At 36.9% G+C, this 11413-nt stretch overlaps 2 protein-coding genes across 3 annotated transcripts; one reads left to right on the top strand and one right to left on the bottom strand.

Annotated features, from left to right (window-relative positions):
• Positions 1 to 561: 561 nt before the first annotated feature.
• On the bottom strand, positions 562 to 6188 carry LOC127450733 (sesquipedalian-1-like). Of its 2 annotated transcripts, XM_051715053.1 has the most exons (5): positions 5684 to 6188; positions 3692 to 3790; positions 3252 to 3368; positions 2210 to 2513; positions 564 to 2067 (listed from the first exon to the last, which is right to left on the bottom strand). In XM_051715053.1, exons 3-5 carry the CDS (start codon positions 3330 to 3332, stop codon positions 1589 to 1591), a joined length of 864 nt encoding a protein of 287 aa, XP_051571013.1. In that variant the 5' UTR covers positions 3333 to 3368; positions 3692 to 3790; positions 5684 to 6188; the 3' UTR covers positions 564 to 1588. The 2 variants fall into 2 exon arrangements, with proteins under 2 accessions (XP_051571014.1, XP_051571013.1); XM_051715054.1 differs by lacking the exon at positions 5684 to 6188 and having other exon boundaries at positions 562 to 1941; positions 3692 to 3876.
• On the top strand, positions 5005 to 10798 carry LOC127450732 (CD2 antigen cytoplasmic tail-binding protein 2-like). Its single transcript, XM_051715052.1, has 7 exons — positions 5005 to 5089; positions 6198 to 6273; positions 6627 to 6759; positions 7048 to 7205; positions 7336 to 7912; positions 8210 to 8295; positions 10514 to 10798. Exons 2-7 carry the CDS (start codon positions 6199 to 6201, stop codon positions 10622 to 10624), a joined length of 1140 nt encoding a protein of 379 aa, XP_051571012.1. The 5' UTR covers positions 5005 to 5089; position 6198; the 3' UTR covers positions 10625 to 10798.
• The last annotated feature ends 615 nt before the right edge of the window (positions 10799 to 11413 follow it).

Genomic DNA, 11413 nt, shown 5'->3' with positions numbered 1-11413 from the left:
TACTGTGATAAACCCTTTGGCCTTTAGTTTCATGAAAAAATTATCGGAACAAAATTAACCAGTTAAAACTGGTTACCAGCATTTAAAAATAACGTATTCACTCCGGAACAACTGAAAATCACTTTGTTCCAGTTTTTGGGAGTGTTCTGTTAAAAATGTCGTTCATTTTCAGTTTTTGTTCCTTGAACCGTTTTTATTCTTACCTTTAAAATAAAATTTCAACAAAGTAAAAGTAAACTTTTTTTTTTTTTTTTTTTTTTACCCAGATTTCAATAATAATAAAAAATGTAAACAGAACAGTCAAACAAATTTTAACATTTTCCTTTGTTGTTCAATATGCAATGTTCAAATTCAGACTGTATATTGGTTTTATATATAAACAATTTTTAAGACTTTCGGTTTACAAAATGTAATACATTATAAATTACTGAGAGACTACTGGCCAAAAAAATATGCATTATTTCTGTACTGTTTACATTGTATGAAGTACATTATGTACAGTACTTTTGTTAAGTGCAGTGCCCTCTGCTGGCCTCTCTTCATTTAATGAGCTGCTCCTTTTGTAATAAATACATACAAACTATCTGTCATTAAAGTTTTATTTTCACATATACTGATATGACCACCACAGAAATGAGCATTCAAGTAACAAACATGCCCAAATGCAAGAACGTGTTGATTTTAAATATTGTTTAAATGTTTTGAATGGTTAAGCATAAATGATAATAAAGAGAACAAAGGCAAATGACATCAGCATCCCTAAAGAATTGATTTGGAGTGAAAGGGTTAGATGAGGCAGGGTGTGTATTTCGGTTTGTTTGTGAAACCTCCTGAACTGAAAAAAATTCTGTAAGGTAGAACTAGAAAACAGTAACTTGCATGTATGTTCCTCCACACATCACATTAGTATGGTGTTTGAACAAGGCCACACTTTACTTCTATGACTTCATTTACATCCTTACTGTCAGATAAAATATGAATATTTCTCAATAAATACAAAATGACCTAACCTATTAAAATGACATATAATTACATACATTTAGGTTACCTCAGTACATTTTTAGAGGAATATGTTAATAAATAGTTCATTTACAACCAATTCTTAAATAATTAGCCTATTATCATTTTGCATTCACAAATACACCAACATGTAATCTTAAAATAAGACAATAATTTTTTCGATTCACTAAACAGGATTATTGTAAATACAACCTCATTTCTTAGTATTTGCAGTGCTTGTTGCCTGGCTTTGGATACATTACAAACAATTGCAGATTTATATGTCTGCACTTAATTAAATTAAGACATGGGGTAAACTACTGGTGATTTTGGTTCTGTTTATGACAAATTAAGCAATAAGGAACTGGGATGAGATGTACAGAAACCTGTCTGCTGAAAGGAAATGAGAAACCCTTTACCAGACGGCACACAAGGATCAGTAGTCAGTGCTGCTCCACATATTTTCTGAACCTTAAAAAGACAGTAGGATTCTACAAGAATTTCATTTACTGCATCCATAGTGATGCCAGACAGGATCTTAATACACAGAACAAATACAGATATGTGATAACACTTGTGTGGACTCCAATTAGCCAAGATCGATGAGGTCGTCCACAATGTATCCATCCTCCTCATGTTTCTTCTTTAGCCAATTCGCTCTTAGTTGCTTAATTTCATTTCCAAAGTACTCATGCAGTTTACTGAATTCTTCTAATGGATCAAAGCACACAACTGGCCACTCCCCATAAGATGGTGCAGGACTATTTAAGGGTGTGACATGGGCATTTCTCTTTGGCCAGAGCTTTGGAGATCGCTTATTGGTAGTTTTGAATGGAACAGGAGGGGCATGAAGACTACTGCTGATGGGCCTCTTTGGCATAGATGAAGGTGGTACTGAACTGGTACTGCAGCTCCTCACATCTCTGGGTACTATGGAAGCCCCTTGCAAGAAATAAGAATTTCCAATGTTCCAGGAAGCCATTATGTTATTGGGTGATTTCTCACCCAAAGTAGCAGTCAATGTAGAGGTCTGTATGGAATCGCAAATGCCTTTCTCTTTTTTAGCTTCTGTTTTATTCAGAGCATGTAAATAGATACAGTTGGAGAGTTAAAATACCACATAAAGAATGAAAGCATAGACATACTGCAAGCTATTTAAGTAAATACAGACCAAAAAAACCCCCACATATACAAGTAGATTTCCACTCACCTTCGTAGAGTCTCTCCAGGTCCCTGACTATCACTGAAAGGTAGATGTGACTGGCACAGAGCAGAGCACTGATCCAGCTCTCCTGGCTTACATGGTCATCAGCGGCCAGCCTATAAGTACGAAGGCCTGGTCCAGTGAACACCAAAGAGAAACAGAACTGACCGTCCGTCTCACACGCCTGCACCATACAGCCCTCCAGAACAATCACGCCTAACAGATTACGATCACCTGGACGCTCCTGATAAAACAACAGATTCCCCTTCAACACAAACCAACGGCGCAGGTAAGTGGCGTTCCTCTCTCTCTGTGGAATGAAATGAGACAATAGTTAGGCAGTGGGCAAACACTAAGAAGGACTCATTTTAAGAGAGACAACCTAGAAAATATACAGGGCAGAGAGACCCTGGAGATGAGACATATCATGTAGCTTTTTGTAGTAAACCTGGGTTCGTGTCACTGTTATTAATAAAGAAATAGGCCAATGGGACGCTTTTAAGCCTAAAAAAGGGCAAGCATCTAAAGTTACCTCTTAAAATTAATTCTTTGCCATTTTCCGACACATTACGACCCACACATAATATACATTTCCATGTTTTATTTTTGTTTTTTTTTCTAAAATTTTGCTTTTATTTTCAATTTCATAGCTTGCAGAAATCCTGAAAATAACATTGAAAAGATAGGAATGTTTGCCTCGAACTCAGCTGTCTTCTCAAAAAATGCTGTCTTTTTACTTTTAGATAAAGAATTGATGCCAGACTTTATATACAAAGTCACATGTCCTGATTTTTTGCAGCGACCCCCTTTTCAAAAATGTTCACACAAATAGGTGGGGGCGCAAGGAAAATCTAGGGGGTCAACACCTTCCTTATAGCCACCCCTTAGCCCCAGCCATGCTGGCCACCATCAGATTGCCTTAACTCGTGCAATAACTAGATCTGGACACAATTTGGTATACATTTTATTTTCAAAATTGTTATTAATTCTAATTAGCATTTAACAATACTTTGCTAAACTGAAAACCTCGAATATTTGTAATCCTTACCTTTTTGTAGAGGTAGCCCTCCTTATCTACAGGTGAAGTGCAGGACAGGTAATGGGTCAGAATTTTCTCATGGATCTTCATTACAACGCCACCTGGCGTGCAGCCGTGTCCTCAATCCTGAAATGAAAAGTAATTTCGGCTAAACGAAAAATAAAGAAATCGTCGGGATACGTAGAAAAAGATTAGGCTAATTAGCAAATGACAGACAAATCTAATCAATGTATGCGTTCATAACCGAATAACTTGTTTATCCGGTTATCCCAGAATCCGTCAGTCAGTCAGAAAGCCGTAAACACACACTGCCAAGTTAATACAACGTAATGTATCGTTTTTAAGTATCTGTAAAACGACACATAAGTGGATGGTTGCAAAGTAAAGTATTGTTACAGAACGGTGACAGGCAAATTCGTGTTTGTCAGGTACAGGTATAATCAACTTACTTGGTCAATATCTTACTGTCCGTTGATTTATCGTTACATCCCTGCGACCTTAAAGGCAAAACATCACTTCATGTCAAACGCCACCAGTTCAGACCACTGCTGCTGATATAAAAGAAGAGGATGATATTATACGTTTCGTATTACAAGCGCCCGCCCTCCCGTGTTAAATAAATAACGCGAGCCACTTCCTGGAAACAAGCCGGTGCGCTGTTCTCTTTAGACGAAATGATAAAACAGCAGCAGGAAGCATGTGCGCGATTTCACAGCAAATAATGGAAGAAACGAAATAAATATTAAAACGTGGGAATAAAAACAACAACATACACGTGTACGTTGCATTTCCAACCAACTATTTTTGGTCCCCAAAATGTTCTGGGAACGTTATTTTATGGTTATAAAAAAACATGGGAACACTTTACAAGGTTCCATTCGTAAACATTAGTAAACGCATTAGATATAATTAAGTTGATCAATCTTTGTTAATGTTAGTTAATAAAAATATAGCCTAATTGTTCGTTCACGTTAGGCCCTTGACCCTATCTGCTCCAGGGGCGCCGTATCATGGCTGACCCTGCACTCTGACCCCAGCATAGCTGGGATATGTGGAAAAAAAAAAAGAATTTCACTTTATATGTGCAAACGTATAATGTGTGATAAATAAATACAATTATTAATTATTATGTTAGTTTATAGTGCATTAACTAAAATTAACAAATAGCCTACAACTTTTGATTTTAATACTGTATTAGTAGCCTATATCCCTGAAGTTAACATTAACTAAGATTAATAAATACTGTAAAAGTATTGTTCATTGTTAGTTCATGTTAACTACTGTTAACAAATGGAACCTTATTGTAAAATGTTGCCAAAAATTCTAACTAAACCTTTAGGAGTTGGCTCACAAAAATATGAGAACTATACTCTCTAATGTCAGGGGAGCATTTTGTGTTTGCTTGGAGTTTATTGATCTATGTTTTTCATTCAGGCTCTCATTAAACATTTAGCCCAACTAGAAAATATTAGAATCGTGCGTTTACATAGTGGAGGTTTTTGCACCCTACACACATCTCATATCTAAGTAGGCTTCTACAGTTAAGTGGTTTCACACATCCACATTTCCAATTCAAATTGCAAGATGTTAACTGTAATATCAGATACTCATTAAAACAACAACAACAACACTAGGTCAATCGAAAACGTAAATGGGGAGCTTGTGGTAGTGTTACAGCCAAGCAAAAGCCAAGCAAGCAAAACAACTGGATTGTCTTCTTTCACTGCGTGATTGTACCCGGTGGCCTCTAGGGGGCGCTAAAGACTCTCTGCAACAATCCCACACATGACGTTGTTCCGGTTTTAGTTTTACTTGAATGGCGCAGCGGGCAGAGCAACAACAACCAGGTAACTAATTTTAACCAGTTGTCGACGTTGTACTCACTGAGTTCATTAAATGTTTTTTTTTTCTTCTTCATATCGATATAAAGTCTGTTTTATGCTTTGTTTGGTTATTAAATAAATGAGCTAGGTGCATGACGCATTAGCTCGCGCAGCAGGGCTGTACTATGCTACATGCTTGCTTCCTTCCATGATGATTGTTTATCATGCGTCGCGTTTTGGTTTGCAATAGAGTACCAAACCAGTAATTGCAATGCATTTTATGCAGGGCTTTCTAGATTATCCGGACGTCTACAGTTGTTCTTCTAAGAAGATTAAGCGATCTCAAGTTTATTGCAGAAAGATAGCGATAGGTTTGTCCTACTGCTTTGACATTTGAGGAGGCGTTGCAATTGTTTATATGCTCCCAAACACTAAAAGGATCTTTCACAACGAAGCTCTTTACTTTCATATGAAGTGTTTGTTTTTGGCTTTTAAACCTTGAAGGTGCACTCAGTAATTTTTCCTCATTTAAAAGGTTTTACTACTAAAGAAATGAATTGTAATTTTTAAACATGTAAAAAAACATGTAAAAAAAAAAATAAAATCATCAGCACTCACATAAATTGAAGATTCCAGTCGACCTTATAAAAGCTGTTTTATTCTGCATGGTGAGGGTTCCCTCAAGGGTGCAGCCATTTTAGACGCATGATCAGCTGAATGCTACTCACTTAATCTCAGAAATCACCCTGTTATTGGACACTTTCACTCATGGATTAAATTAATCATGGCTGACTGTGAACAGTGAATTTCTACAATGGCATTGGTAACTCAAAACTATTGTGTTTGTGTGATGCGGCATTCACGTTGCAGGTGTCAGTACAAATCTAAGACAACATAAACAAAAAAGATTACTGAGTGGACCGGCCCCTTTGATGGTGAACAGGTTCCATCTTTTCCATTTGTTTTGGAGACCCAGCATGTGAGAGTCTAGAAAGAGACATTTACTTGCATACTGGATGGATTTAATGCATTTTTTATTATCGAAAGTAATGTGTAATTAATAGCCACTTAACCAAACAAAATGTTATCAGCAGTTTTACTCTTGCAGTTAAATTTTTCATGTCTTTGATAGCATGTCGAAAAGGAAAGTGACATTTGAGGATGACGGTGGGGAGATTATTTTGGAAGAAGAGGTTCCAAAGAAAAAGGTCATTACCATATATATATATATAATATATATAATTTTGTACTGTCAGTGTGTGCTGTTATTTACATTACAGTGACAATCTGCCTAGAGAGGAAACTTCACAACTCCCTAACTAGTTGAATTCACTGCAGTTCTAGTTTGATGGAGTTTAATTATTAATTTATCTCCAGGCATACCAAATATCCACATATCTATGTGAAAACATTTACATCATACTTTCCTAGACAATTTACAAGTTATTTATTGACATTAATATGAGATATAATGTACAGTTTGATTGTTGTTGTAAAAAAATTAAACTGATTTAATTGTTTTGTAATGCTCTGTTCCATTTTATCCTCTGTCTTTTCAAAGATGGTCGATGGTGTGATTGGGCCAGGATCCAGATTTAAGGAGAAACACTCTTTGGACAGTGATGAGGAGGATGAGGGAGAGGATGTAGAGAAGAGCAGCAAATACGACATCCTTGCCAGCGATGATGTGGAAGGTCTGGGAATATTTGGTCTCAAGCACATTATGAAATAAACTCTTAGCACATTGCAAAATGATACTCTTTTGCTTGATCTTTTATGCTTCTGTAAACCTTTGTAATTATTTCCTGTTAAAATTTCAATAAGGCCCTGAGATTTGAAAACTTATAAATAAATAATTATTATTATGTAAAAATAATTAAACAAAAGGTAATAAAGAGAAATGAAGCATTTTGGAGCATTAGGTTACTTGTATTTATGATTACTTCAAAAGTCTTTGTCTTACAGTGTCTATGTGTTTATAGGTCAGGAAATGGCAACAATTGACTATGATGAGGGGGTACGCATCACCCCCTTTAACCTCGCTGAAGAAATGCAAGAGGGACACTTTGATTCAGAAGGAAACTACTTTGTCAATAATGATAAGGATATCAGGGACAACTGGCTGGACAATATTGACTGGGTACATTCTGTTGCACGAATAAAGATGAATAATTTAGAATATAATTTGACATTTAAATATTTAAGTAACATTCAGAAATGCTTTCCTTTATTTCATGATTTTCTTGATTACCCTGTATGTCTTCAAACAGGTGAGGATAAAAGAACAGCCAGTGAAAAAGAAGAAAGGCCTTGCAGCTAAACGAAGGAGAAGAGCTGGTGATGAAGATGAAGCAGAAGAGGAAATACAGCGAGAGGCACAGAGGAAAGAAAGTGATGAAGAGGAGGAGGAGGAGGAGAAAGAACCAACAGAAGACCCTCTGGCTACATACAGCCATTATCAACTCATAGAAGCCATCATTGAATTGATGTTGCCTGGAGAATCAGTGGCTGCTGCTCTTCGAAGACACGGGGGTCTTGGAGGACGAAAGAAAAAAGGAAGACCAAGAGAAGAAGAAAAAGAAAAAGAGGAGACTCCAAACAGAGATGCTGATAAACTAGACAAACTAACAGCATTGGCAGACAGACTGGTGGGCATTGGAGAGTTTGAAATTTATCAGCAGACCTATGAAAAACTGGCATACAAACTGAAGGGAATGAAACAAGGAAAGACTGCCAAAATTAAAGCGGACAGTGAGGAAGAAGATGATGAACTTGACATGTTTGGTGACAAATTTGACGAGAGGCATAGTGTAGAAAAAGATAAGGAGGATAAGGACAATGACAGAGGTGAGAATGTATGGATGGGTATGTTTTTTTTTTTTTATGGTGGTGTGGAGAGGTACATGTATCTTTTAACATTTCATTGCTGTTGTTCTTGTGACTTTGTGCCAGTGTGATGAAGTCACCCAAACAGGTGATACAGTGAGAAAGTCCAGTTGCAAACAAATGACTCTACAAGACTTCTAAGATAATTGCCAATTGTAAAATGTTGTGAATTATTATTTTGACTTCTATAAAGGCCGGTCACATAAATTAATGCATACTAATCCCTCTGTAATTGCATCTATGTTTTCTTCTCATCAGTGACTGATGAGGTGATGTGGGAGTACAAATGGGACAATGAGGAAAACTCAGAGCTCTATGGGCCCTTCAGCAGCCAACAGATGCAGGTATGATATTATAGGTGCTCTGTTACCAAGGGTTAATATGTAAGGGCAGTGGTGGCTCAGCGGTTAAGGCTCTGGGTTACTGATCAGAAGGTCAGGAGTTCAAGCCCCAGTACTGCCAAGATGCCACTGTTGGTCCCTTGAGCAAGGCCCTTGATCCTATCTGCTCCAGGGGTGCTGTATCATGGCTGACCCTGCACTCTGACCCCAGCCTAGCTGGGATATGTGAAAAAGAAGAATTTCACTGTATATGTGCAAATGTGTGATAAATAAAGAAAATTAAATTAATTAATTAGATATATGACCCCAATTTCAAAATGTTGGGACAGTTTAGAAAATGCTATTAAAAACAAAAAGGAGTGATTTTTTTTTTTTTTTACTATGCAAAGCTGAAACCCTACATCAGCACTGTCCAGAAGTGGCATCGACATCTCTGGGCTTTGTCTCATTTGAGATAGAAAGTAGAACAGTAGAATCGTGTTTTGTGGTCCAACGAGTCCACATTTCAAATTGTAAAAAAAAAAAAAAACAACCTTCGTGTTCTACGGGCCAAAGAGATAAAGGACCATACAAGCTGTTACCAGCGGCAGGTCCAGAAGTCAGTGACTGTCATATTATGAGTGTGTATTTCAGTGCCAGGGCCATTTCTAGCTATAAGTGGGCGCTTAGGATCCCTAGCCACCAGGGGGGCCCCACAAAGTATGGATGTTGTTGGATTTTTATTAAATATACTAAAAGCTGCAAGACACAGGCATCTATTATGGCGTGGTGTATGATGGGTGGTGGGGCAAGTACAATTTTGCTTAGGGCCCCCATATGCTCAGAATGTCCCTGCATTTTGCAGCAAGACAACATAAAACCACATACTGCCGATTGTTTGGCTGCATAAACAGAGAGTGCGGGTGCTAGATTGGCCTGCCTGCAGTCCTGACCTGTCTCCAATTGAGAATGCGCATTATGAAGCGCAAAATACGGCAACGAAGGCGGACTACAATTGTGCAGCTGAAGACCCATATAGTAGATGAATTAGGGACATTTCTTGTCTTCAGCACCCAAATGCTTAAATGTCATTAGAAGTAATGGTGGTTACATGGTAATAAACATTTGACTGTCCCAACTTTTTTGGAGTGTGTTGCAGTCATCTGATTTGAAATTAGTGTGTATATTTTCCCAAAAGAAATTCACAAGGTAAAATATCAAATGTGGCGTTGTTGTTTTTTAATAAGCAAAGGCTGAATAAAATTTAAAAATCACTCCTTTTTGTTTTATTAGCATTTTCCATACTGTCCCAACTTTTTTGGAATTGGGATTGTAATTAAAATATTTTTTCTTATTGTACTTAAAGGGTTAGTTCACCCAAAAATGAAAATTCTCTCATGATTTACTTACCTTTAAGCCATCCCAGATGTGAATGACTTTCCTTCTTCAGCAGAACGGAAGTGAAGATTTTTATAAACACATTTCAGCTCAGTTTGTCCATACAATATACGTAAATGGGTGCCATCAGGCTGCTGGCTATTTGAAGGTCCAAAAGGCATATTTAGGCAACATAAAAGTAATCCACACGACTCCAGCCGATCAATTAATGTTTTCTCTAGCAAACCGATAGGTTGGCGTAAGAAACAAATCAATAATTAAAGCATTTTTAACTTTAAATCGTTGCTTCTGCTCAGCACAGTATTGCTGTTTGAAATTAATTAACTCTCACGTGAGGTTCGTTCCTCTGTTGTATACAAAGCGCACGCTTCCAACTTGTCGCGTGAACGCCCCATAGCGCTTAGGTCATTGATGCATCGACTGCTGGCAGGAAGCGATTTTTTTTTTATTAAGTTAATATATTTGTAATTATCTATTTGTTTCTTACACCAACCTATCGATTTGCTTCAGAAGATATTAATTGATCAACTGGAGTCCTGTGGATTACTTTTATGCTGCCTAAATTTGCTTTTTGGACTGTCAAATTGCCAGCAGCATGATGGCACCCATTTACTTGAAACTAAAATCTGCTTATAAAAATGTTCACTTCCATTCTGCTGAAGAAGAAAAGTCATACACATCTGGGATGGCTTAAAGGTAAGTTAATCATGAGAGGATTTTCATTTTGGGGTGAACTAACCCTTTAATTTTTTTCACTCTTGTAATTTTTTAATAATTTGTCTTGAAGGTTTAAGTATTATGAGCAAAAGTAGTGCCTAATATATTGCTGTATCTTTCATTTTAGGACTGGGTGGACGAGGGCTACTTTAAGGATGGTGTATACTGTAGAAGGGTTGACCAAGAAGGTGCCCCTTTCTACAACTCAAAGCGAATAGACTTTGAGCTTTACACATGAAAAGTATTTGAATTTTATTACCATCAAAATCAGTTCCATTCATTTTCTTCAGCCCTTCTGTGAGGGCTTTTCTGATTAATTGTTTACTTGTGATTTGTTTTATGTACACACTGATGTGTGTACGTCTGTTTGATACCTGATGTGTTTTAGAATAAAGATTTGTTTCTGGCTGGGCCCAACTTCATTTTCTGATCACTATATAATCAACGCATATTTAATAATGTGTTTATTTGATTTACGAGCTAACAAACGCCCATACTTTTTCAACATGAGTTGAGGCAAATTATATACCCTTTAATGCTGCCTTCGTGTACTATCAGAATTATCCCACTTCTGAAGTGGTAATTATGAGTATGTCGCATTCAAGTGCTTTGTTGTTGGAAAAAACGTAATTCATATATATTTCATAGGAATTTTTATTTTGACACCATTAAAAATAAGGCTTAGCTTCCTGACGAAAATGGAATTTTGGTCAAATATAAGCTTTTTTTTATGGTGTAAAAATTTCAAACATGCATGATGTAGTTGCTGATATACATAAATGAATATGACCAAAATGGTAAGCACTAACAATTAGCTGTATTTAGAAAAATGAATAAAACCTGTAATTCACTACAGAAACTACTTTCCTCCGCCTTGAAAGTTTAGGACTCCTCCCTTCTCGGAAACTCTGGTATCAAAATTATCGTCCGAGTTTTGTTCATATGCAACTTCTGAGTGGGAAACTCGTATTTGGGACAAAATACCTTTTTCACAGACTGTGATGACGCGTTTCCGCCTTTTTTATCA

The sequence above is a fragment of the Myxocyprinus asiaticus genome, chromosome 13, assembly GCF_019703515.2.
Source record: "Myxocyprinus asiaticus isolate MX2 ecotype Aquarium Trade chromosome 13, UBuf_Myxa_2, whole genome shotgun sequence".
Classification (NCBI taxonomy): Eukaryota; Metazoa; Chordata; class Actinopteri; order Cypriniformes; family Catostomidae; genus Myxocyprinus; species Myxocyprinus asiaticus.
Note: the sequence above shows the minus strand (reverse complement) of the source record. Positions and strands in the feature narration are given on the sequence as shown.

What these genes read in the sequence shown, in the direction of transcription:
- LOC127450732 (XM_051715052.1), top strand. Translation starts at nt 6,199, where the DNA reads ATGTCGAAAAGGAAAGTGACATTTGAGGATGACGGTGGGGAGATTATT. An exon ending in GGATAAGGACAATGACAGAG is followed by an intron (nt 7,913 to 8,209) that starts GTGAGAATGTAT and finishes TCTTCTCATCAG; the next exon opens with TGACTGATGAGGTGATGTGG. An exon ending in TCAGCAGCCAACAGATGCAG is followed by an intron (nt 8,296 to 10,513) that starts GTATGATATTAT and finishes CTTTCATTTTAG; the next exon opens with GACTGGGTGGACGAGGGCTA.
- LOC127450733 (XM_051715053.1), bottom strand. Translation starts at nt 3,332, where the DNA reads ATGAAGATCCATGAGAAAATTCTGACCCATTACCTGTCCTGCACTTCA. An exon ending in AGGGCTACCTCTACAAAAAG is followed by an intron (nt 2,514 to 3,251) that starts GTAAGGATTACA and finishes TTCATTCCACAG; the next exon opens with AGAGAGAGGAACGCCACTTA. An exon ending in CCTGGAGAGACTCTACGAAG is followed by an intron (nt 2,068 to 2,209) that starts GTGAGTGGAAAT and finishes TGAATAAAACAG; the next exon opens with AAGCTAAAAAAGAGAAAGGC.